At 38.7% G+C, this 27,490-nt stretch overlaps 1 protein-coding gene across 8 annotated transcripts in view; it reads right to left on the bottom strand.

Moving 5' to 3' along the window:
- Positions 1-27,490, bottom strand: part of ATP8A1 (ATPase phospholipid transporting 8A1) — a 249,208-nt gene that overhangs the window by 19,934 nt on the left and 201,784 nt on the right. For all 8 annotated transcript variants that reach the window (XM_032272101.1, XM_032272106.1, XM_032272095.1 and 5 more), the window contains 4 exons: positions 24,771-24,849; positions 19,394-19,455; positions 17,413-17,469; positions 16,082-16,189 (listed from right to left, as the gene is read on the bottom strand). In XM_032272101.1, the coding sequence (XP_032127992.1) occupies positions 16,082-16,189; positions 17,413-17,469; positions 19,394-19,455; positions 24,771-24,849 (306 nt within the window). The remainder of the gene's footprint in view (positions 1-16,081; positions 16,190-17,412; positions 17,470-19,393; positions 19,456-24,770; positions 24,850-27,490) is intronic.

Consider the following 27,490-nt stretch of genomic DNA (forward strand, 5'->3'; position numbering starts at 1 on the left):
GTGGGTTGTTTTAAATAACAAAATACTAGTTAAAGCTAACAGAGCACTATGTGGCTGATTAGGCAAACGTGCATCCCTAGGTCAGAATGTTATCCAAGCTGTTGAAGATATTCACAGATTGTAATGATCAGAAAATTGATAGTTAGAGTCTTGAAGGGAAAGGTAAACTGCCCTGGTATTCTCCCAGAAGCCTTCTGTTAGCACACAAACACCCTCCCTGGAAGGATTTGCAGTTTGTATCATCATCTATATGGAAATCAGCCACAAATCACCCGTGGCTTAGATTTCTCACCGGAATTTGAAGCACAGACTAGACTATTGAGCTCCAAACTTGCATGTTGCACAGGCACCTCAAACCTCACACATCCCACACTGAACACACTGTCTTCCCTCCAAAGCCTGCTTTACTTTGGCACAAGCTATTCAGGGAATGGTGTCATCCTTGGCTGCCCAAGACAGAAACCTGCGCCCTATTCCTGAATTGGCTTTTTACCCTACCTCTAGTATTTCACCAGGTTCTGTTGTGCTTTAGCATCTTCAGATTCACCTATCCCTTACCAACTCTGCCACCATTATCCCAGTCCAAAAAATTTGCCTGTCCTTCTAGCTGTCCTGACTTCAGAAATACTCTGCTTCTAGCTGTTCACACTGCAGCCAGAGAGATATTTCCAAAAGGCAAATTCGATGTTAGCAGTTCCTGGGTTAAACCCTTTCTGTGGCTTCATACTGTCTTCAGAATAGAAAACAAAATCTTTAATAAGATTTCAAGACCTTTCTATCTGACTTCTGATCACTTTGCCAATATCATCTCTCAAGCCATTCCCATCTCTTGCTACATATAACGTGTTTCAGTTCCTGGAAGGCACCCATGCTCACTCTTATCCTTGGGCCTTTGCACCTGTGATGCCTACTGCTCCTTCGTTTTCCCCTCAGATGTTACTTCCTTCCTTAGGCTCAGAGGACACGACTTGGGCTTCCATTATGTTGGCACCTATCACCCATTTTCTAGTTGCTCATTCATCTTGTTAGACTATATGGTCTCTTAATTCTCACGATGCAAGTGCTTAGCCACCAAGCAGATGTTCAATAATTTATGCATAAATATGTTCTCACAACCTAGTGTTGTAGAAACTAAGTGAAAAACAACAGAGACTGGGGACCCTGTTCCTGAGATGTGGTGGTTACGGTCTGCTTAGTTTTCTTGTGTTCTGGCAAGGGGTTATTCTAGGGGGAGTTATTGCCAGATAACAATGTATTTTAGGGAGAGGAGTTGATTTAACTCCGCAACTATCCTTTTCCAGTGTAGGTTGCCTTTTGTGTTAAAGGTTGAGGGATGTGCATTAAAAGCTAAATATGTTAAACTATCCCCACCTCCCAGTCTGAATCATCAGAAATATTTCAATGCATCCAAGAAAGGTATGAAACCTGGAAATAAAAGTGGTTTTTGTTTGTTTGCTTGTTTTTGCGGTTGTGGGGAGGTGAGGAAGAGCTATAGAACAGGCAGGAAGAGAAGGAAGTACCAGCATTAACAAAGATTTTAAGTAACTACACAGTATGAACACTTTGCAACGTCAAAGAAAAAGAAGTAGAATATGAAATCCCAGTCTTCCTCCTCTAGGGAAATACAAACTTTATCCTTCTGGCTGCTCTGGCCAAAATACTCAAGTCATCTTTGTTCCCCCTTTTCTTTAGAACTGCGCATTCAATTTACTGGCAAATCTCACTGGCTTGACTTAAAAAAATTCACACACCAATGTTCATAGCAGCACTGTTCACTACAGCCAAAGGGTGTAAACAACATCAACAGATGAGTGGATAAGGAAAATGTGGCATACTCATACAATGGATTAAGCTTTAAAAGACATGAAATTCTGGCCCACGTTACAACAAGGATGAACTCTGAAGACATGATGCTAAATAAAATAAACCAGACATAAAAGGTGATTCTACTTAGATGCAGTGCCTGGAATAGTCCAATTCAGAAATGGCAAGCCCAGTGCTGGCTGCTAGGAGTTAGGGGAAATGGAGAATGTTAATTATTTAACAAGTATGAAGTTTCAGGAGGAAAAGATGAAAAAGTTCTAGAGATGGATAGTGGTGAAAGTTGCATAACAATGTGAATGCACTTAATGCCACTGAATTTACACTTAAAATGATAAATATTATATAATATATATTCTACCATACAAAAACATTAAATGAAAAAAAAAAAAAAGGTTTTTAGAACAATTTTCTCCCCACCCAAAATCCAGAATCTACGCACTTCACGGCCTTCCACACTTGCCTAGGACCCCATCATCTTCTGTCTGGAGTGCCATAACAGCCTGCTAGGTGTCCCCCTAGTTTTTCCCTGTTCCCGGTATAACTATTCTCAATAGAGCTCCCAGAGCAGTCCTTTTAGAAGTCAGATCGCGTGACTCCTTGGCTCAACCCTCCAGAGACTTGGAGAAAAATTGAGAGCCTTTACAACAGTCTCCTGGCCCTGGGTGCCCTGCCCCAACCTGTCTCGCGTGTGAGTGTGTGTGTGTGTGTGTGTGTGTGTGTGTGTGTGTGTGTTTTCTCCAACTTTCAAGTTCAGGGGTACATGTGCAGGTTTGTCACATAGGTAAATTTGTGTCATGGCGGTTTGTTGTACAGATTATTTCCTTACCCAGGCATTGAGCCTGGTTATTTTCCCCGATCTTCTTGCTCCTCCCACTCTCCGACCTCCACCTTCTGTAGGCCCCAGTGTGTGTTGCTCTCTTCTATGTGTCCATGTTTTCTCATCATTTAGCTCCCACTTATAAGTAAGAACATGCGGTATGTGGTTTTCTGTTCCTGCGTTAGTTTGTTGGGAATAATAGCATTTTTACTAGTGACTCCCTCCCTCATTTAGCTTCTACTCTGCAATCTTCAGGCTCTCAGCATTTGTCTATTTCTATCTGGAATTTTCTTCCAGATAGCCTCAGGTCCCACTCACAAAACTTCAGGTACAGTGAGGCCTTGTGTGACCATCCCACTGAAAACAGCAGCCCACCCCACCCCACCCCACCCCACCCCATCCTCTCCCCAGAGCTCAAGCCCTCCAGAGCATTTAACACAGTACAGCCTACGGTATAATAGACTTGTGTTTGTGTATTTTTCTTCTCTAGATTATAACCTCCCAAATGCAGAGATTTTCTTTCATAGTTGTATTTCCAGAAACTAGAATAACAATTAGAAATATAAGTGTGGCGATTCCTCAAGGACCTAGAAATAGAAATTCCATTTGACCCAGCAATCCCATTACTGGGTATATATCCAAAGGATTACAAATCGTTCTACTATAAGGACACGTGTACACGAATGTTCATTGCAGCACTGTTTACAATAGCAAAGACCTGGAACCAACCCAAATGCCCATCGACGATAGACTGGATAGGGAAAATGTGGCACATATACACCATGGAATATTATGCAGCCATCAAAAACGATGAGTTTGGGTCCTTTGTAGGGACATGGATGAACCTGGAAACCATCATTCTCAGCAAACTGACAGAAGAGCAGAAGATCAAACACCGCATGTTCTCACTCATAGGCGGGTGTTGAACAATGAGAACACATGGACACAGGGAGGGGAGCACTACACACTGCGGTCAGTTGGGGGGAAATAGGGGAGGGATGGTGGGGGGTGGGAAGCTGGGGAGAGATAGCAAGGGGAGAAATGCCAGATGTAGGTGATGGGGAGGAAGACAGCGAATCACACTGCCACGTGTGTTCCTATGCAACAATTTTGCATGTTCTTCACATGTACCCCAAAACCTAAAATGCAATAAAATAAATAAATGGGAAAGAAAAAAAAAAAGAAATATATTTATTGAAGTATGTTATTGACTTAATGACTCTGTTACTGTTATTGAAAAATTTTTATTATAAAATTTAAAGAGGAAAAAACTTCAATTTTCACTGATATGAGAAGCACTCAAAATAGTATAATGTCTCTATTTTCAGTCAGACACTTATCTCTTTTTCTGCATTTAGAATTATTTTCCTAGGCTAGATTACAATCAAGAGGAGAAGGTGTATTTTTTTTCTTTCCCCAAATGGCTCACAAACTGGGAAGAACTGACAATTTAATGATCCTTCTATTTAGAGAATGGTGTGTTTACTTATTCAACTTTTTAAATCCTTCTTTCGTTTTTGTCAAATTTTCTAGTTTTCTTTCTACTAACCATTCACATAACTAAGGTTTCTTCTTGTTGTTGCTGTGAATGGAAGCTTTCATTTTTCTTTGTGTGAAAAGTCTATTTTATCTTTAAAGATTTACGGCTTTTCCAAGGGAGTTAGTGACATAGAGAAAACTCTAAAAGTGGTAAGTCCATTTCGTATTTCTTAGGATTTGGTCAGGTATGGTGTCAAATCCAAGAAGTCAATGGTTTTTTCTGGTTCTGATCCCTCTGAAACATCCTAGCAGTATAACTCTTCAGAGATGATTCATACCATGATCCCTGAAACATACACACCTCCCACGCTTCTCTTTTTAAAAGCTATCTGCCGTGGTCTGAGGTCATTTAACTTCTCTTGTCTCCTCCTAGGTCTCAGCTAACCCTTCTGGTCTCCTCAGGAAGCATCTTCTTCATGAAATCATCAAAAAAAATCTTCAATGCTTAGCTTCAAGTTCGCAGGTACTGTTTCTTTTCATACAAGTTTTCTTAATTTTTCTAACCGAATTGTGGCTCTTTCCTCCCTGCTATGCCTCAATGCTTTGTCTATGCTCTATTAGTGAGGTGTCTCTTTGAAGACGGTGTATTCTGTGTTGCTGTATTCCCATTTCAGTCCCATCTCACCCAAGCTCAGTTACCCATAATAGATTCTTTTCGCCTTCAGTTCCTTTTCTCAGTCAACCAATCTCAGTGGACTAGAAGATCTTATTCATGGAATTTGAGACTCCACGGTTATTCTAGAATACCCTGAAAGCTGAAATCCACAACTTTAACATCTATATTTTTAGAGCAAAGATACTCTAGAGTATCTTGAAAGCTAAAATCCACAATATTACTATCTATATTTTTATGGCAAGGTAGAAATATATCAGCAGAATGCTAGAGTGTTCTCTGCTGGCAGTGCTACCACTGATGTATGGGAACTTCACATTGATTCATCAAAATCAACTCTGCTTTCAGACACTGAAAAGTGTCATTAGAATTTGAATTTGCAAACACTTTTGAAAGTGTCTTTGTGTTCCAGGCTGGCGAAATACCATGGTGGGACACTGCAGAGGTAATAAAGTTGTTGGACTCTTTCTCAGGGGCCTGAACCTTCCAATCTGAATTCATTATGGTAGTTGAGTGTGGGGTTGAAGTGGGTGGTAGACAAGCATCCCTGGGTCAGTAGTAAGTGGTGAATTTGCTACCTTGTACTTTAATCAGAGACAAATTCTAAGCTCATATGAAACTTGGTATGAAGAGGTGAAATCCTACTGAATCCTTCGGTAGCTACACATCTTGGGTAGTCTGACTCAAAACTTCCTTCTGAGAAAGCCTAAAGACAAAGGAGTGCAAACGCCAAATTCTCTATTCTGGGCCTCATCATTAGGAACTAACCTTGCTTTCTCTCACTTTAGCCGAAAAAAATTCTTTCAAATTTCAATTATATGATATACATTCCTGTCAAAATATAATTATCTTCAAGACGTCCTAGTTTATCAATAGCATTTATTACTTCCTCTGACTCGAATCTTTATTCTATGGCTCCTGGAACTCTGGAATACTGTGTGGAATACTGTGTATTCTGTAATGAAAAGCTGTCTGCCATGACTTACAGTAATGATGTTAATGACATTCAGGTAACTTTTTGTGACCTGGCCTTTGCTCAACTTTCTGGTTCTAGTTCCAACCATTTTCTGCCATGGTAACACCAAACTTGCTCCTTGCTTGGGCTGTTCTCTACTTGGAAGGCTCTTTACACACTCACCTTCCTGGACAGCTTGGGGAACAGTAGTACCAAGATACCTTTCCGAACAATAGCTTGTCGAGCACTCTCTTCTCAGTCCCTGTGCATTGTGATCATAATGGGTAGCATCTTATATCGTAATTGTCTATGGGGCAACTCCATGACAAACAAGCTCCTCACAATGGACTCCTGAAACTTTTGATCCCCTGACACCCAGAGTAGGCCCTGACACATAGGCACTCCATAAATCTCAGTTGAATTGAACTGAATTGGGCTCTTACATGGGATGTTCACTTTCTCCATAAAAATAGACATAAAACTAGAGCCAGAAAATAACTAAAGAGAAGGGTGTTTCAGATAAACATCAATATGTTTACAATTATTCTCAGCAGCTTTTGATTAATCAGAGACAAAGAAAACTCTTGGTTTGGGTTATCCCAAACAAACAAACACATGTCTTAGAAAATGTGCAAATTAGATATCAGCTCACAGCATTTATGTGCTTCTTTCCCTTGGACATTTCTCTGGGGTGATGAGGAGCTGAAAAGGGGGTGATCACCTCGTTGAGCTCACAACCAATATTCAATCTAGCCATATGATACAAGAAACAACATTTGCATCTGTTCTCTGGCAAGAGAGTAATAAGAAAATAAATGATTTAAAAAGGAGTTTAGAGGGAAAGGAGGAAGAGCTAGTTGGGACCTGGATCAATCAGAAGTTAATTTTTACAAAAAAAAACTGACTATAAATCAATGCATACTGAGAACTAAAAATACAAAAGAAAATTGTCTTTCTAAAAAGGCATCAAGAGAACTAGAAAATGTGCAGTTCTGAAACTATTTTCTAGGAATACAGTTCCCAGAATAGTGAAGATAATTAAAAACAGGATTTGTTTTATTTTAATCCTCATTATTGTCCTATTTAAAAACTTTACAGAAAAATGAGAACAGTATTGGTAAAAAAAATTTTACTAGGAGAAACAAAATTTTAAAATGCTATGATGTATTATGTTCTTAAGTTGTATGAGACAGGGCATGTTATCTCAATGTTCAATATATTTACTTGTTACATCATTCTTATAGGTTTTTATAATTTTGTGATGGTTCTGCATTTTAGCTTTATAAAAAAACTTTTAAAAAGCCATCTCATAAAGCATGAGTTGTTTGATTACAAGTAATTCAGTCTGTAAAACACAATAACCTTCATTTCAAGACTGTAGAAAGAACTTTTTAAAAACCTCAAAACTTGAAGAAACACTTAGCTAAAGAAAAATAGCTATGATATGGCTTACATAGAAAAACTGACTTCCATGGCTGAGACTTTTATTTGCCCCTCAATCTATTCAATCTATCTCCTTTCTCTGTCTTCCTTAGATGCAATCACTTTGGTCCTTGGCTGGACACTTTTTCCTCCAGCTCAAAGGCTACATCTCTCTGACTCTCTTGTTGCAGCTACTTGTGGCTACATGATTAGCTTTTGGTCAATGAGATCTAAGTAGAAACGTATTGGTAATGTCTAAGAAGCAGCCTCAAATAGAAAGGGCTAATCCTTCTTCCCTCTCTTGCTAGTTTTGGAAGGTTGGTAAAATGGCTAGAGCTCAGGCAGCCATTCTAGACTCAAGAAGAGCATTTCATGCTCAAGGAACAGCAGATGCCCATTCTCTAAGGCGGCAATGGGACTTTCCATACAAAGACAAAGCCCGTAACTACCTCAGAGAGGGCTGGAGAGACCCCTATGAGGTGGTGTCAGCGAGGGGGACAGTACACTACATGAGGAAGTACACTAAGGCTGGCAGTACAGTAAGTTACAAGAAACCTAGTCTCTGATGACTGTGCAGATGCCATACCAGTCCTGGACTGCCTGTCTCTCACATGACTTCTTTTACATGGAAGAGAAATAAGTTTCCGTCTTGTTTAATCCACAGTTACTTTTTTAAACCCTGAAAAATATGTCATAAAGTAACTTGCTTTGGATGATCCATGCTAGGGAGCTTAAGTGATAACTTTGAACAAAACAGCTCAATACCACTGATGATGCCTTTATCTTACTATATGATGGAATGTAAGAATTATGTCCAGTTATGAGCTTTATTGAAACAGATGGCACAACGACTTTCATACTTTCTTTTGTGAGTATTTCTGGCCTGTCATTCAAACAAAAGGTGTGGTGGTTCATACCACCTCATAGTGCTCTCTCCAGCCCTCTCTGCTGGAGTCACAGGCCTTGTCTTTGGATGGAAGGTCCCTTTGCTGCCTTAGAGAAGGGGCACCTGCTGTTCCTTGAGTGTGAAATGCTCTTCTTCATATGATGCAAGCATTCCTGTATCATGTGAGTTTCAGCTTAACTGTCCCAACTTCAAAAAGACCTTCCTAGAACGCCCATTATAATCCTGTCCCTATCATATTTGTTCTGTATTCTTCCCATCACTTATTACTTTGTCCAGTTTATCTTTACTTATTTGTTAACTGGTTTGGTTCCTGTTTCTCCTTCCCATTCCCTGGCCTTCTCAATTAGACAATGGGGATCCTGCCTAATTAACCTAGTATCTAGGAACAGTACCTGGCACCAATTAAGTCCTCAACACAACACATACTTACGGAATAAATGAATGCGACAGTGAATTGACTCTAGAGCTGAATAGTTAAAGCCGTGCCACAGCAGGAGCAGGCTTCCTTCAGCTTTCATCCCTTGCTCATCACTGTAGCACGTGGGTACACCATGGCCTCTCTCTGGTTTATGACATCAATACCCCACCATTAAGCAAAGGGATCCTTAAAGACAAGGACAATTCCATCCTTGCATCCTCCAGTGTCTAACACAGGCCCTGGTGCACATTAGACACTCAATCTACACTTGCTGTATATTGCAGGCAAAGGTGCTGTGGTTACAAAACACAATGCTGGTTCTCGTAACGGCTCTAAAGAGAGCTCTCACTGTAAAGTGTGTGCAGATGTCCTGATTCATGATGACATTTGTCATATCCATGTCTCCCTTTCCCTCTTGGCATTTCCATATATACTTCTCTTCACAAAATGGGCTTGGAAGTGGCTCTTGCCCAGCTGCCTTCAGAACTGTGACGGTCTGCCTGTCTCGTTTACTGCTGGGGGCATGAGGACTGTGACCCCAATGGCAGGTTTTACCAGATGGGCTCACAGTCATTGGCTCATTGAAGAACATCTGACAGAATTCTGCGTACTTGTTCCCTCCAGACTACTTGGCTAAACAGTCATCTCGGATGAAACTCCATCATATCATAACACTGCCCCACCTCATCAACAAGGGTTGGTCTTAAGACCAATAAATTACCACATGCTATGGAGGTAATTAAAAGCTGATAGATGAATAAAGACAATTTTAACCAGGAAATTCCTCATATGAAAAGTAATTTATTATGTTGGATAAAATAGGCAACAGCATAATTTAGGAAAATCATATCACTAATGTAGTTTATTAATACCTTTCCTACAGGGGTGACACCAAAGGGTTCAACAAAGATTTTTATTGTTTTTCAGAAAGCCTTTACAAACCTCAATCAAGAGATCTGAAATTCTGTAAAACACATACTTGTTCCTTAACTTCAATTTCCTTCAGTAGTTTTATAGATCCCTTAGGCCAGGGAGAGAAGAAACAGATGGTGCTTGGGAGGACTTTACAGTGCCTGTCTGCAATGCCACAATAAATTTAAAAGTTTTGCTGATACTAAGCTTCTGTTATTAATCCTGATATGCAATGATCCTTGCTGTAGCTTGGTTTTTTTATTTTTTAATCTGGTTTATTAATCATTGGCTAAACTATTTTCTCCTAGAAATTCAAAAAATATCCAGTAACATCATTTAGACAAGTTGGAAAAGCAGGCCAGCATATGTTTATATAACATAGCACTTTTCCCCAGGGCCTACCTTGCCCCATAAATTGTTGTACTGGTGTGAAAAAATACAAGTCAGGCCTGAAAAAAAAAGTCTTCTCTTAAATCACAACCATATTTGTGAGAGGAAAGGAAGACAGCGACATATTTAAAGTCACAGCCAAGTTCGTCACACTAGTTTCTTTTTATTTTCCTTTCCTAAATGATTTCTTATTGTTGCATTTTTCAATTGTCTACCTTTCCTCCACTGCCCCAACCCTCAATATCATAATTCCTTTTGAAGAGTTAAATATTCCAATTATTTATGGTTCTGGGACACTTGTTAATCATTATCATTTGAATCATTACTATGGGTAGAGATGTAGAATTACTGTAGGGAAACAACATGCAGAACTCTAGGAAGGAATGTTTTCCAAATGGGAACACCCTGCCCACCAACTGAGAACAACTAACTCTTGGCTGAGGATACAGTAACTGAAGTCTGCACTAAACTCTGAGATATTTGGGGACATCTGGTCACTATAGGCATGCAGAATGAGTAGAAGCAAAAGGGAAAAAGCTATCTGACACTATGAAAAGAACTCCTGGGCAGAGACAAAGGCAGCTAAGGACAGCTGAAGATGGAAATATTGTACCCCCATGATGACTGGTCAGTTCATCCACCAGATGCAACTAAGTACTTCGATGGGTGGCACTGATGCTGGAAGGGCATTAAACCTTTAAAGTTGATAAGTCTGGGAGAAAAGCCACATGGAAGGGGAAAGAAAAGATGAGAGAAGGAATGGAAAAGGAACAGACAGGAGGGTGCATGGTGCATCAGAGGACAGACTCAGGCTGGGTTCACACTGTAGTTCAGACACTCTGAAGCTGTTTGACCTTCAGAAAGTGATTTAACCACTTTGTGTCTGTGAAATGTCTAAAAGGATGTATCTCACAGTGTGGCTGTGAACATTAACTGAGTGACCACATGAAAAGTGTGTCTAATAGTGACTGGCCCTTCATAAATGGGGCCCTAGTATAGCTGGGTGGCAACCATTCATTTTCTAATGATGGAGGATGACTGGGATTTCTATATAATAAAATATGTCCATATTTTATAACTCATTGTATTTATGGTCTGCCTCCTTGCACTAGAAAAGTGAGCCATGGGAGGGCATGAGTTTCTGTCTGTTTCATTCAGGACTGAATGTTTATTAAAAAAACTATTTGGTTGTTTTTAAAATTTTTAATGAAATGGATATTTATGCTAATATTGCTGTTAAGAAGAGGCAAGAGGCTAGGATATGAAGTGAGATGAAATTCTCTAAATAGGTTGAGGGAGTCAGGTGGGTGTTGAGGAGGGGAAGAGACAGGAGCACTTTCACATCTGGTTAGCTTAAGGAAATTGTTCAGGGCCCTGGAAAAAGCAGGGAAATAGCAGATGGATTGAATGCAAGGAGGATGGCTACAAGACAAAAAGAGTTATCACCTGAGTGCAAGGAACAGCTACGAGACCCAAAAAGAAGGTACTGAATTCCTCGGGATGTTAGCAGAAACCAATGGGACTTGAAAAGAATCACTTGGGTTAAAGTCTCTGGGTCACTAGCTACTTCTTTGCTTACTACACAGATTTGAAACATGAGTTTAACAAAAACAAGGAATGTCTAGCATCAAACACAGTGCCTGAAGAACTTAGTAGGACACAATAAATTTGGCTCCCTTCCCTCTCCAACTTAGGGAGCAGGGATTTTCTTTCAACACGTTGAGAGAAATGGCTCTGTCTCTGCTGCAAAGATGACCCAAGAATATAAATTGGAAATGACTATAAAGTCCCGATTTATGTGTGAATCTGCATCAAGCTGAATATAGAAGCATGTGACCTGTACCTGCAAAGCTGCTGAATTTGTATAATTTGCACCCTGAGATCCTGTTAACTAGAGCAAAATAGTCTGTGTCCTTTTAAGATATTTCTCTAAAGTGGATACAGTAAAGAGAGGCATAAAAGAGAATCTCAATCTTAGGAATTGGAAGGTAAGCTCAGAGGCACAGAATGTAGTGCTGATTAAGTATCACAGTGGCTGGGAGCTCATCTGCCTGGTCTGGGAAGTGTTAGTTAAATGAGACCAGCATCCTGTTCTGCTGCTGAAAATCTTCATATGTTGGAAATCACAAGATGTTGGAAAGATGTACTTATTTGAGCTGAAAGCTGCTTCTCTATACCCCCTATTTCACCATTTCTCATTTGTTTGTCTAAAACACATAAGCACGCAAAAAATGTTATTTGCCAATCACTTAACACTCATTTATGGGGCATTAGGGGTCCCACACCATCATGTCTGAGTGAATAAGGAAAGAAATGAAGACACAGTGGATGCTTGAGAAAGTTTAGGCATTCTGAAACAGTTATCGCGGCACTGATGTGGAAGAAGGGCTGAGAAAGAACAAGACCACTGCAATGTCTATAGAGAGGAAAAGGCAGAGAGAAGAAACATGGAGGAGGTAGTGCTGTCAGGAAAACAGAATACAGAGATTTCTTTTCCTTTACAAATCTCTGAAATACCTGTGAGGACTAAGAGTCCCTTCAGACTTCTAATTTTCATAGCAAATACCACGAATTCCTCTTAGCAACTAATATCAGAGAAGGAGCACAGAGCAGCGTTTAAAGTAGCAGACCTGGGGATCAGACATCGAAGTTGAAACCTTATCTCTGCCACTATGAGTGGGATGTCAGACAAGGTTCTTAACTTCTCTGTGCTTCAATTTCCACATCTGTAAAGGGGTGAGTATGGCAACTTGTTTGTTTTGAAGATCATGTGAGTTACCAACAAGCACACTCTCCTGATGTTCATGGCAAACACAACAGAGTCTGCCCTGACTTCTCCTCTGTCTCCTCACATCCAACCTGTCCACCAATTCTATTGGCTCTCCATTCAAACTATATTCAGAATCCAACCACTTCTCACCACTGCTGCCCTCCTGGCCCCACACACCATGATCTCTCACCTGCTTTATTGGAATAACCTCCTAAGCAGCTTGCAATACAAGAGCCAGAGTCCTACTGTGAAAACAGAAATCAGGTCCTGACACTTCCCTCTCAAGCTCCTCCAGGGTTCTTTTGATCTGACCATGAGTAAAAGTCACAAGGCTGTATAGGAAACAAACTGAAAATATGGCTCTTGGTTCCCCCTGACTGCTGTACTTTTCTCTAGGCACTTAAATATGTCCATGTTTCATTACTCATTGTGTTTATGGTCTGCCCCGTTGCACTAGAAAAGTGAGCTATGGGAAGGCATGGGTTTCTGTTTCTTTCAGGACTGAATCCACAGTGCCTAGAACAGCGCTACACACACAGGAATCTCAGTAGCTGTTGGACTGACTGAATGAATATATATATGTAAAGTCCTTACAGAACTGTCTGGGCTAAAGTAAGCATTCAATATTCATGAGGAATTATTGTGTTACTCTTCCCAGATCTTGTTTGCCTTTTTATAGAGCTCCTCTATTCAGTCAATGCCCCTTTAGAATGACACAGTACCTCACTTTCCAAAACACCTCCTGAACCAGCACAGAGCAGAACAGGACTGCTATTCTCTGTCTGCTCCACCTCTACAAGGTACCATCCTGGAGACCCTTATTAAGCTTTTGGGCAACCAAAACATACTTACATACAAAATTAGTTAATTATTTAGTGTGGAAGGAATTGCTGCCAAATCAACACAGGAAAGGACTGGGATCCTGGGGATATGGTCTTTGGATTAGATACTTATGACCCTGTTAGTGGTAGTGACAGAAATTACCTACACTCTGCATCAGGAATCCTGCAGAACAGCCTCAAGTTCTGGCGGCTGCTCTGGGCCGTGTTTCATTATGTGGATATCATAAAACATGTCAAGGCAGCAGATGCTAATATTTAACTTATGTTGGCATTACTTATAATAATATATTACTCTATGCAATAGATAATATATGTCATGTACAATATATGAATGTTAACAGTTGAATAAACTTTAATTAAGACAGTTGGCCAATTATGTGTATACCTATAAATAATGGCACATACATGAATTTCACATTTATATATGTATGTAAATATGCATATATATTTGGCTATATTCTTAAGGATTTTAAGATTAGAAAAAGGTAGACCTAAGAGTAGTCACTTCTTCCTGAAATGAACTATGTTGTAATGTAACATAATTAGTGACTCTATACCTATAATAAGAATGTTAAACACTGAATACAGCTACAGCATTTTTTGGAACTTATTAGCCTAGTGCCCAATAGCAGTAAATGGAGATGATTTACTCTCCAGAATGTGAGTGGCATTCTCACTATATCCTTATATTGGCATTGTTGTGAGGCTCATTTTCACACACACACACACACACAGACACACCTACCCACACCCACACATACAGACACACACACAGCCCACCACATCCACAGCCATACCCACACCAAAATGCTTTGGGAGCACTAAAGTCCTATGTAAATTTAAAGTATTCTTCTTTTATTTGAATAAATAAAACAGACTTACATTTTGGACATGCTAGTAAAGCCTACCCTACAGTTGAATTAATTCATTTTCATATTTTCTATGGAACACCAGCTATTTAAATACTATATTCAAAGTAGCAGTAGTAATAACAAGAAAAGAACCTCTGTTAGCACTTCCCACTGTATATGAAGTGAACAGAAATGTGATGGAGTACTGACATTCATGTCACTTTGAATTAAACACAGCATCACCATGAGTCTCAAGAGACGATATTAAGTTTTGTGTTTGGGTAATACTGGGAATTCTACAGGCAAGGGTAGAATTATATTTGGTTGGCAAAAAGCCAGTCAAACTTCACACTTGTCCTAGAAGTAGGTGGTCAAAACCTCAGTTCTTGTCATCAAACCCATTGGCAATACTTGCTTAAACCATCTGGGTCTCAAGTCTTTTGTGTTATTCATTTTGAAAATAAAATAAACATTAAGAAATGAGACAAAGGAAGGCAAAGACTTATGTCTAATGAAAAAGATATCAAGTTAAAATCAACCTAAGGGAAAAGCAGGTCCAATGAGACACAGCACATCAAATAAAAACAAAGAGAATTGAATTTTCCAAATGTCATCATCAGATACACACACATGCACTCACTTTTTTTTCCTTCAGTTCTATTTCTTTATTTCAAGAAAAGGACCCAGAAACCAAGGTAAAGAGGAGATCCACTCACAGTGTTCTCCCTATTCTGCTTAGAACACATGCTGTTAAACTTCTAGTTTTCACAGTACATGTTTCAAAAGAAGCCTTCACTTTTTGTAGAAGGAAGTACATACTCCTTGATAGGTCTGGTTTTGCTGTAATAGTATATGATGCCTCTCTCTAATAAATTTAACCACAAAATTTTAAAAATGTGTCTGCATTCTGCTAATTTATAAAAAGCAGGATGCTGTCAGATAAAATTTCATGAAAATGATCTATAAACCAGACTGTCAAAAGTGAAAGGTACTCAGGCAGTACTTACGGGCAACGAATACATGAAAACCACTGGAAAGGGTTCCTGTGACTGTGGTAAAACAATGTACTGTCATGGAGCTCACATTACCTTGATTTGCAAGTTACTGTGAGGTCACAGGAAATCCCAAAATGTTTTCCACATTTTCTTTTATACATTTTATGTCAAATTTCCTGCAATTGAAATCATAAACCCTCCTACTGCTGGAGTCTCTTCAGAAGGAAAGGAGATCTTTTGACACTCTCCCATGAACACCTAATAACTCAATTCCTACCAGTGTAACAAGAAACTGAAAGACAGAATTGAAAATGGACTATGATAAGGCTGAAATGTCAGATGCCCTAATTCTTTCAAAATGAAAACCAAACTGATGTCATTAGGACAACCTAAAAAGTGCACTTAATCTAGTGACAGCAGACTCTCCTCTAGAATAAGAGATAACAGAAGAAATGATAGACTGTCCCAAGACAGAAACTCGCCATTTCCCCAAATCTTTTATCAAAATGTATTTGTGGCCTTATGGTGTAATTTAAAAATGGCATCTTCTATATGGATATTCTCAATGAGATTCAAGCTCCCGACAACCATATTTTATTGTCCTGGCTATGTTTATGAAAGGATAAGTCAGATTTAAGTAAAATGTTCAAGTTTAAAAAATATTCTCTCAAGATTAATCACTCAAAACCGTGGAATTTAACAACAGTTTTTAAATGGTCAAATACTATTTTAATATAAATCAACAAGATGGAAAATTATGCTGATTAAGGTTCACTAAAAATACCAGTTTTCAAGGTTTTGTTGGTGAGTCATTAGCACACATTACCTCTCCTGACATATCAGGGGCCATCGGAACAGCAGGCCATAGAGATGAGTAGATTCCAAAAAACACCACCCAGAGTGCAATGCTCCCCCATATCGCTATGTGGCTGAACTGTAGAGCAAGGAAATCTGAGTTAAAAAAGTTTTATGTAGACCAATTACACAAATACTAATACCCTCTCAAATTCCCTTATTAACTTTTTATTATATCCATAAAATATTATCTGTAGGAATTTCTACGTAATTGTGTGTTTTTAAATTGGATCTTTAAGTGCTAATCTCTTCCACAACAGTTGTGATATTTATGGTACTGGAATTTAGAACTGTTGCTCCTCTAACTTCTTTGGTAGTTTTCCCCTCTTACTCTTACCTTTTTTATCCCTGACCATTTGGAAGCCTGCCTTACTTCTGGCCTGTATGCTGTCACCAAAAGACGTCAGACCCTTGTGAGAATATTATATGTAGGCTGATGACTGTTAAATCCAAATGCCTCATGCCAGTCTTTCCCAGGGACATCAAACTTTAATTTCTTTTTGTTTCCTGGGTCTCTACTGGATGGGGGTATACTGCAAAAACCATCGTATCTAAAATGGAAGAAGACTGGGTATTTATAAATATCTGAGGACAAATCTTTCATTAGTATTTTCAGTTTTCAGAATCACTTCCCAATGGGTTTTCTGCAGAACATCAGTCCTGTGACACCTCTAAGAAAAGAAGTCTTTAAGTTTAAAGTCTCGCTATTTCCTGGGATACTCATAATATACGACAATACATTAAAGGCTCTGAGAAGTCTTGCGGTAATGCACTTGTTTAAGTTTGTTTAACTCAATATTTCCCAACTAAAACCTCCAGTTCTCCTTTCCCTATCCCTGACACCCCACAATTAAAAACCTGTGGACTGGCCAGACATGGTGGCTCACGCCTGTAATCCCAAGGCTTTGGGAGGCCGAGGTGGGTGGATCACGCGGTCAAGATATTGAGACCATCCTGGCCAACATGGTGAAACCCTGTCTCTACTAAAAATACAAAAAAATTAGCAGGGCGTGGTGGTGTGTGCCTATAGTCCCAGCTACTAGGGACGCTGAGGCAGGAGAATTGCTTGAAACTGGAAAATGGAAGTTGCAGTGAGCTGGGATCGCGCCACGGCACTCCAGCCTGGTGAAAAAGCGAGACTCTGTCTCAAAAAAAAAAAAAAAAAAAAAGAAAACAACAAAAATCCTGTGGACTAGGACATATCAACCTGGGACATATCGAGTTAGAGTGATGAACACCAAAACTGGAGCTAATGCATAAGTAAATGTGACATTTCTTGGTTGCGGTTAGATATTTTCTTACCCATGTCCAATATGATGTTTCCAATCCAGCTTTCAAACACACAGTTATCACCACAAACTAAAACAGAAGGGGAAAATGTTATTTTATCTCATAAACATGACAGTTCATCAAATGACTGAAAGAGTTATAAAGAACAGTAACCATGGGACTAGGAGACTGCTGCTTGCTTTGTATGACCAACTATCAAACAGGTGAATGAGCTGGGCGGCCAACAGGGCTGTGATAGGTCAGAGGTGCCCACAGCAGCATTGCACCTCCGGCTTCCTTGCCTCTCCCTCACCTGCACAGCCTGACCCTCTATCCACAAGCTCCTTTGAATGTGTTTGCCTATTTCTTCTGTACAATTCATGAACAGCGACAGCACACGCCTGGAGTTAATTTGAGTTTTCAAGCTTGCTTTACCTTTATTTTAAATCACCCTTCATACTAAAAGTCCAACTTTCTGAACTTCAAAGACTAATTTTAACAAGTAAAATAACCAGATATTTAGAAATCTAAATGCTTCCTTAGGAACTTTACTTAAAACCTTGCTGAGTAGGATATGAGACTGTCATTCCTCCGTGATATATGTACCCATCTCTGGGGCTTATGCTAGTCATTATGCAAAAGAAAGCTGGGGTTGGATTAACTGCTCTGTGTTTTCCATAGTAGAACATAATTATGAAGTGCACTTGCCGTGGAGTCAGACTACCTGTGCCCAAGACTTTAGCACTTAAGCTACTGTGGTTAATGAACAAAGCAAGTTACGTCGCCTCTCTGTGTCTCAACTCCTATACATGTAGACTGGGACTGATAAAGCAGAGTTTTTTTTTTCTTTTTTTGAGAGTAAAACTCTGTAAAATACTCAGAACAGTGATTAACATGGAATATTATTTATTTATACTAATACAATCTTAAATATTGTTAGTAGTCAAGGAACCTCTTGATAATTGTGGCGATAGAAGTGATGCTTGCTAGCACTTGATCAATAAATGCTTTAAGTGCCCAGTCCTACTTTAAGGCACAGTAAGGGTTTGCACACAGCATGTGCTTAGACACTTCCCAGTGGGGTTATAAAGTTAGGTTACAGTAAGAACAATTGAGCTTTTTCAGCAGGACAGCTAATGGCAATTTAGAATATTTGCAGAAATAAAACATATTAAAATGTAAAATTAGTTTATGTGATCCAAAAATTCTAAAATAAGAGATTCAGCCTGGATGCGGTGGCTCACATCTGTAATCCCAGCACTTTGGGAGGCCAAGGTGGGCAGATCACCTGAGGTCAGGAGTTCGAGACCAGCCTGGGCAACATGGTAAAACCTTGTCTCTATTAAAAATACAAAACTTAGCCAGGCATGGTAGTGTGTGCCTGTAATCCCAGCTATTCAGAAGGCTGAGGCAGGAGTATCATGTGCACTTGGAGGCAGAGGGTGCAGTGAGCTGACACTGTGCCATTGCACTCCAGCCTGGGTGACAAGAGTGAAACTCCCTCTCAAAAAAAAAGAAAAAAGAAAAAAAAAAAGAAGAGGAAATACATTTATTAAAGAAAATACTCCTGAGACCTGGGTACTTTACAGTGTCCCCAGAAGACCTCCATGATATTTACTCTGATTTATTTCTACCCACTGCTCTGCTTTCGCATTCATGTTGTAATGAGAACGAGCCCCTGGAAACATTTTTGCTTTTCTTTTACCACTTTGGTTGGTGAGTTGATGCCAATAGAAAGGAGACTGCACCCCCTGCCACCAGATCTGTTAAAACCTCAATCCTTATGCTACTTAATAGTACTGACTTTCTATTTTTTAGTTATTTTATTTCATTATTTTACAAAAATGAAATAAGTCCCAGTCATAAGCGCTGGGTCTTATTTCAGTTTTAAAGGAAACCATAAACAACTCTGAAATCCAGAAACACACATCTTACATTTAAATTTAAAAATAAAATAAGCACAGATGAAAGGCTTTAATTTTATATGCAAACAAGACAAACATCCTACACTCACAGTGTACACAAAGTTTCCCAGCAGCAGATAATCCGAGGTTTTCCCATTTCCAAATGCAGTACCTGTGTGAAAAGGAGAGAGCCCTATTAGAAAGGAAAATGAGATTGTTTCAGAATCTTTTCAAAGATAAACGCATTCAGAAAGTTTGAACGAAGGAGGGAAACCAAGGGACACACAATGAAGCCAGAAATGAGACTAATTAAAAAAAAAAACCCCAAACACTAAGAAAGTGCTAACAAAGCTGCTATAAAGATAGGCCACAAAAGCCAACATTGAAGAAGGAAACCTGACTTGTTAACGAATTTTCAGAGTCCACCAGATTAAAAACAAACAAACAAATTGTTCAAACAAAGCAGTAAAGGGCATTATGGACAGTAATAAAGAACTCAACAATATGGATGAGAGTCATAGGGAATCTTCTTGCTATCTCTCAATAAAGTTGTTGGCATTGGGCCAAAAGGGATTCATAAAAGCAACTCACAGAGGGCCAGGGAATGCCGGTGTGATTTCAGGCATGTGATTCTTTGAGGGTCTGGCTGAAGGTAGGGGAATATTTTAAAGTATTTTGCTATTCTAGCAATGGCTAACAAATGTGGTTTTCTATTTATTTATGTTTTTAGACAGTCTTACTCTGTCACCCAGGTTGGAGTACAGTGGTGCGATCTTGGCTCACTGCAGCCACCGCCTCCTAGGTTCAAGTAATTATTGTGCCTCGGTCTCCGGAGTAGCTGGGATTATAGGTGTGCGTGTCCCCAGGCCCAGCTAATTTTGTTATTTTTAGTAGAGATGGGGTTTCTCCACATTGGTCAGGCTGGTGTCAAACTCCTGGCCTCAAGTGATCTGCCAGCCTCGGCCTCGAAAAGTGCTGGGATCACAGGAGTAAGCCACCTCACCTAGCCGCCTTCCAACGTGGCTTTAGATGAAGGAAGTGGTGCTGATGTATAAAAATTTCTGGTACTGATAAAATCAGGTGAAAATAAGTAATAGCTTAATAATTAAATCATTGATACCATTGAAAAATTTAAAATCCATGGTATGTGTAATGCAATAATATATGCACATATTCAATGTTTATTCAGAATCAAATATATAAGGGCAAAATTTATTAGAATAAAGTACGGGATGAAACACACAGTGGTACTGGTGGGCTTTGGAGACACTGAAGCTTAGTTCTATCACTATTAACAGCTATGTTATCCTGGATTATTTATAATCAAACCCTATGGAACTCAGTTTAGCTAAAAGGAGTGAAGCTATTTACCCTGAGGGGGTTTTGAAGTTATAATGAAGTTATGTATGTAAAGCACCAAGCAGTACCAGGTGGAAGGCATGCTTAGCATTTGAATAATTTGGGTAAGTCACTCATTCTTATACTTCCTGGTCTATGGATCCCTTTACACTAAAAAATTATTGAGGGCCTCAAAAAGCTTTTTTGTGGTTTATGTCTATCAATATTTACCAAATTAGAAATTAAAACAGAAAATTAAAAATTATGTACTGATTTATTATAAAAACAAAACATAACATAATGACAGGTTTTTGGAAAAATAACTATTTTCCAAAGCAAACAAAAAAATAAGTGAGAAAACTGGTATTATTTTACATTTTTACAATCTCTTCTGGCTTAATAGAAAATAGCCGGATTGTCATGTTGTTTTGGTTGAAATATAAAATGCAAATCCAGCTGCACAGAAATATAGAGTATAAAGCAGAAGAATATTTTAATAATATTTTCCAATAATTGTGGATAGTCTTTGATACTATATCAAAACTCAACAAGCAGTTTCTTCTTCTTTTCTTTTTCTTTTTTTTTTTCGTTTTTTGAGATGGATTCTCACTTTGTCACCCAGGCTGGAGTGCAGTGGTGTGTCCTCAGTTTACGGCAACCTCTGCCTCCCAGGTTCAAGCAATTCTCCTGCCTCAGCCTCCTGAGTAGTTGGGGTTACAGGAGCACATCACCATGTCCAGCTAATTTTTGTATTTTTAGTAGAGACAGAGTTTCACCATATTGGCCAGGCTGATCTCAAACTCCTGACCTCAAGTGATCCACCCGCCTCAGCCTCCCAAAGTGCTGGGATTACAGGCGCGAGCTACTACTCTTGGCCAACAAGTAGTTTCTCAAAGAGGTAGAGGTAGTTTCTTAAAGGTTTGTTGCCAGTGTGGAATCTGAAACTGTATCAATGAACTTTCTGTACTTTATTACATTAAAATCTATTCGTCTACTTTGTCCTGTTTTTGTTTTGTTTCGTTTTTGAGATGGACTCTTGTTCTGTTGCCCAGGTTGGAGTGCAGTGGCACAATCTTGACTCACTGCAACCTCTGCCTCCCGGGTTCAAGAGATTTTCCTGCCTCAGCCTCCTGAGTAGGTGGGACTACAGGCATATGCCACCATGCTCAGTTAATTTTTGTATTTTTAGTAGAGACGGAGTTTTGCCATGTTGGCCAGACTGCTCTCGAACTCCTGACCTTATGTGATCCACCTGCCTTGGCCTCCCAAAGTGCTGGGATTACAGGCATGAACCACTGTGCTCAGCCTACTTTGCATTTTGAATGGATTTTTTACCCATGCATGATTCTGCAACCTCTGGTTCAATCCAGAAGGCACCATTCCTTGAGACAATCACTGCACTTTGGTATGCAGAAGTGCTTTATATATATGTTAATACTTCTCATTTTGTTACACAGATTATTATTAAGATACTTCAAGTTTTAATAAAAGCATTAGTTTTATGGTGTCTTCATGCACATTCTTAAGTGAAACCTGGTGCATGACTGTGGACAATATAATGACTAGTTTGCACAGTGGTACCACTGTTTGTGCATGACAAAAAGGTCTGGGGTATTCCTAGGGTCTACAGACTACTCTTTCAGAACTGCTGAGGCAAAGTAATAAATAAATATGTGGCCATATATTACATAGCATGTGTGAAATTCCTCAGTATCCTCATCCTTTCAGAAACCAAAAAACAAAAGAACCCTTCCCCCCAAAAAACACTCCTTATTTAAAAATGAAAACAAGGCCAAACAACTACAAAATCTTCAACCTCAAAACGATAAAACAGTTTATGTTAAATGTTAATACATCCCTTAAAAAAAGAAAGCAAGTGTTACCTAGTCTTGGCTAGTTTTGATCTCTACAAGCAGCACTCCCGTGAAACTGCCTTTATTGAAGCTGGATGGCTGCATGGCTTTCCAGAGAAACGCAATGATGGATCTAGGAACTGCTTCTCTGGAAGATCAAGCCACTTGGGAATTCCTTTCAAACCCTGTAATTATTAAGGCATTTCGGATGCTATCTGGTTTAAGCAACTTTTGATATTCAATTTCTTTTTTTCTAATTCAGAAGGTTGAAACAGTAGTTCAGTAGGTGGGCATGCTTTATCTTTCAAATCTATATCGATTTTGTATTTTGAAAATAAATTTTACCTGGAAAGCTTGTCTAAGGTCAGGATATCTTGAATTTTACCCTGGACTTCCATATCTTGTTGCTCCAAAAAGTGGAAACAATCTAAAGGTCCAACAACTGATGAACAGGTTAAAAAATGCAGTATATCTATACCATGGAATATTATTCAGCCATAAAGAGAAAGGAAGTATTGATTCCAGTTGCAACATGGATGAACCAAGGTTACATAATAATTCCATTTATACAAATTTCTACAATAGGCAAATCCACAGAGATGAAAAAAATATAAGTAGTTGCCAGGGCCTGGTGGGGAAGGTATGGAGAAACAGGGAGGGATTGCCAATGGGTATGGGGTTTCTCTATTGGGTGATATCAATGTTCTAGCATTAGATTGTGGTGACATTTGCACAATTCTGTGAATATATTTTAAAAACCACTGAATTATACACTTTAAAAGAGTCAACTTTTATGGTATGTGAATTATATCTCAAAACCAACCAAGCAAGCAAACTAAGTCACTGTGATTCTCCTGGTCTCCTGGGTCAATATTCTACACTTTTATTAAATATTCTTACCATGCTCATGCCATGGTCTAGACGTTGAAAAGTATTTAGTATTGTAATTTACTGAACAATTAATAAAGAAAGAAGGTTAAAATCTCAGCTAGAACATGAAACCACTGGCTTCTTTGTAATACTCACCTTGCTTATGCCACATGACCTTGGTAATTCATTCGCAATTTACTGAGTGCCCACTATAAGTTACGCACTTTTCTAAGCACTGTGAATACAACTAAGCTACTAATTACCTACCCTTCTGAAGCTTCAATTCTAAAAGAGAGAAAGACCATACCAAAGAAACAAACATATCAAAACTTGATTGACAAGTACTATGAAGACACACAGGCTGACAAAGAAATAGAGCCTAGGAGCAGTGGGGGCAGGTGGTGGTTGCTCTTTTGGACAGGATGATCTGGGAAGGCTTCTTGAGCACAGACCTGAGGCATATGGGGAGAAAGCCAACTCGAATATCTGTAAATAGGGAACAGTTTGAAGGTGGAGGATTTTGTTCTAAGTATGCTAAGTCTTTATGGACTTCTGAGGAGGGAGGTACCTGGCCTGATTCATGTTTTGCAGGGATCACTCTGGCTACCTATGGAGGAGAGATCAGTAGTGGGCAGCAGCAGGCAGCACTCTCTTCTACTGGCAACCACTAACTGATAGACAGTAGGTATGGCCTGTACTTATAAAGGACTGACAATTCCTTGGGTGCACTAGGTGTTGTGTTTTTTATTATAGTAGTTTTGAAGCAGGCACCCTGAATAGTTGGTGTCTTCCCCAGGATCTCAAGGCAAAGTCTGCTCCAAGACAGAGCAGCACCAGCTTAAGAATCACAGGCATCTCTTTTCTAAAGTAGCTATTTAATCACCTTTATGTGTATAGGAAATGCACCATGATCCTCTCTCTCCAAACTGAGAGAATAAAATCACTCCCCTCAAAATGAACAGAGCAAAAGCTAACATTCCAAGATGAACATAAAAACATATTAAAAGCCTCATCCAAAACATTGGCTCAAGTATACTTGAAAATACTAGCATGTCTGATTAGGTTCAGTATAAAGAGCTTGATACAAGCCTCACAGGTACAATAAATAGGCTACATAAAATATTAGCACTTATTGTCCTCAAACTATACATTAACAGAGGAGGGGAAAAGCCCTAAAATTTAACTCTCTGCAAGTTTGCAAAACATGAGAAGTAAAGAAGAAAGGCTTTGCATATATTAAATCACTTTGCTCCCAAAGGAATAATAAAAATCTTTAAAGTGTGTACAATTTTTGGATGCATGGATTTTAGGTTAAGAGAAATACCATACAATGAAACTGCTATACTTTTTAACATACATTGACAATTAGTTATTTTTCTAAAAAAGTAAAAAGTCATCTCTTTGCATTCATATCCCTTCTACTTACCATACTGAAGGGCTTTTAGTGGAAACCAAAACAGAATAACTGAGTGGAAGAGGCCATTTAAACAATGAACCCAGAAAACCTGAGGGAAAACAAAAATCCATGAGAACCATTTGCGATAAACTAGCTCTGTGAACTCTGACCTTTCTTTTTATCTATGAGCTAGATTCACAAAACGTGTTTCTGTTGGGCCACCGCTGTGAATTAATAGAACTGACAGACACTTTCTGCCTCTTAGACTTTCATGGGTCATTTATTTATTTTTATGTTTCTCAAAATGTTTTTTCAGCTTCACTTGAAATTTTTTCTACTTTTCAAAAACCAAATTTATATTTCTGCCTGAAAAAGAAAATTTAAAATAAAAAAAATGCAGATTCTAAAATTCCTTAAGTGGGACTATTTTCATAATTCCAGGAGAATAGACTTAAAAAATTATAATTTGGGGAAATCCCTTTCTCTTCCCCACATACAACTGTAAACTTTCCAATGCTAAAGATGTAATGCTTTCTCTTATCAAGAGACATACTCTATACTATACTATCAAGATATAAACTTGTTATAGCCAGTATAACATTTAAATTATATAATCATACAAATAAAGTACTGTGACTATAACTGAGTTTACTGAAGGCTTTCACAATTTTTAAACACCTGTTAATACCAAGTTTTGCATCATTATAACATCATATAATAGTTACTTTTTATGTCTATTGTATTTTAAGAACAAGAGAGCAAGTATCGCTGGTACTTTCTTTGTAACATGGGTGTGAAAGATTAAGTTATAAAAAACTGTTTAGAATTCTTATGGCCCCTCTGAACAGTTGTAGTTTTGGCATTTAAAAGTGCTTCTTGCAAACAAAACTTATGCTAAATAAAATTGGCATGTATTAATAGTTTTAAGCTGTTCAAACAACAGAAATTAAGTTGCCTGCCTCCCAAAATTTTCCACTGTGAGCTCAATCTCTTTTGTTAGTTCTCCCAGCCACACTGGATTGTATGATCCAATTTACGCTCCAATACATTACACATTTGAACTTGTGTTACTCATTAACCTTTGTCTCTTCTCCTCACTATGTCATTACCACAAGTTTTTATTTGACAGAAAGCACAGGTGGGTGCAAGAAAAATTAGTTCTAGTTTTCCATTTTCCTGACTGATACTTATTGTCACATGCTAATCCTTTAACCCCTGTCACGACCTCAGAACCTCCGACCCTTTTTACCATAACAAACGTAAGCATCATCATTCAGGCAACATTGCTGCCGCACTTGGAACCCCCAGCAACCACTGTGTATACAACTATGCATTTTGTAGCCATTTGTCCCTGAATTTTCAAACACTTACATGAGATTGAATCAAAGACTTTTCACTGAAATCATTAGAAAAATCCATAAACCCTATAAAACCCGGTTGGCAACTCGTGTATACAAACTATAAATATTCAAATGGATATAAAATTGTATAACCCATTTGGGTTGATCTGATGATTTTTCTGAAAGCCTGGGCTCTACAGACAATGAAAGGCTTTTTTTTAACAATAAAAGATACAAGGAATGACGCTCCCACATTAAAACAATATACTACCTGCTATACTCTTTTCCTGGCCACAAAACTGTGTCCAAGTTGCCATGTACAGAAGAGTGTGCCTTTGCAGGAATGATTTTGAGTAATCTGTGAAGCTCAATTTATGTCTTTAAGCAAGAATGACATGGCCAAATTTGCGGCTGGAGGTTAACTTCAGAGACAGTACCCTGGAGCCCACACTATGGTAGACGAGACCTCTGGCTAAGGTTGGTCTGTGAGAATTATTGCTAGTATACCAGTAGGCCTGGAACTTTCCCCAGGGAAACCAGAGGCCATAGGCCATTGTACCTACCCCGATTGTGGCTTGCCATCATTTGCAAATGCCCACCATAGGTAATGAAAAACATTACAGCAGTGTCACGAAATTTAGGGCAAACTGGGCGTCATAAATAAATTTAAAAGTCCAAAAGTAAAACATTTAAAAAATAAAAGCATAGATATTGCATATTATAAATAGTATTCGTTTTAAAAGAGTCCAATAAAAATACTTTTCAGAACCAATGGCATAAGTTAAAAAAATCCTTCAGTTGGTCTGTTCTCAGTTAACCAAATTCTTTTATTTAAAACAGTGCCATCAAGCTGTAAGCATGTGTATAGCTGGATACATAGGCACGGTGTGTTCAAGAAGATCATGTCTCAGAAGAAAGAATGACGTTTTGCCCATAAACCTGGCACTATCATTTACGGTGTGAGGTTGCAGGCACTAAAACACCTGTTTCACTTTATTCTCTTGGCATGTGGAAAATGCCACTGGAAAGCTTTATGAATTTCTAACTAAAATATCCTACATTAACTGTCCTAAATTCAAGACACTGAGTTAAGATTACATGTAATTATCAGTAACATGCTAGTAAACATGCACTATATTAAACAGAAACAATTCTGGAAAGGTGTATTTTATTTGTTGCTTTCATAACACTAAAAAATATACAAATGTTAATTTCAAAATGACACCTACCTTGATTGCTGCAATATTAAATTTTTTCCTCTGTACTCACATTAAACAGGAACTTGAATTATTAACAATACCAGTGGAAACACTTTAGAATATATATATACTTGCAGGAAAGTAAGCTATACGGAAATGAGATTTGTGTGTGTGTGTGTGTGTGTGTGTGTGTGTGTGTGTGTGTGTGTGT

This window comes from Sapajus apella, unplaced genomic scaffold (genome assembly GCF_009761245.1).
Source record: "Sapajus apella isolate SASKATOON/1434 unplaced genomic scaffold, GSC_monkey_1.0 scaffold5, whole genome shotgun sequence".
In the NCBI taxonomy this organism is placed as follows: domain Eukaryota; kingdom Metazoa; phylum Chordata; class Mammalia; order Primates; family Cebidae; genus Sapajus; species Sapajus apella.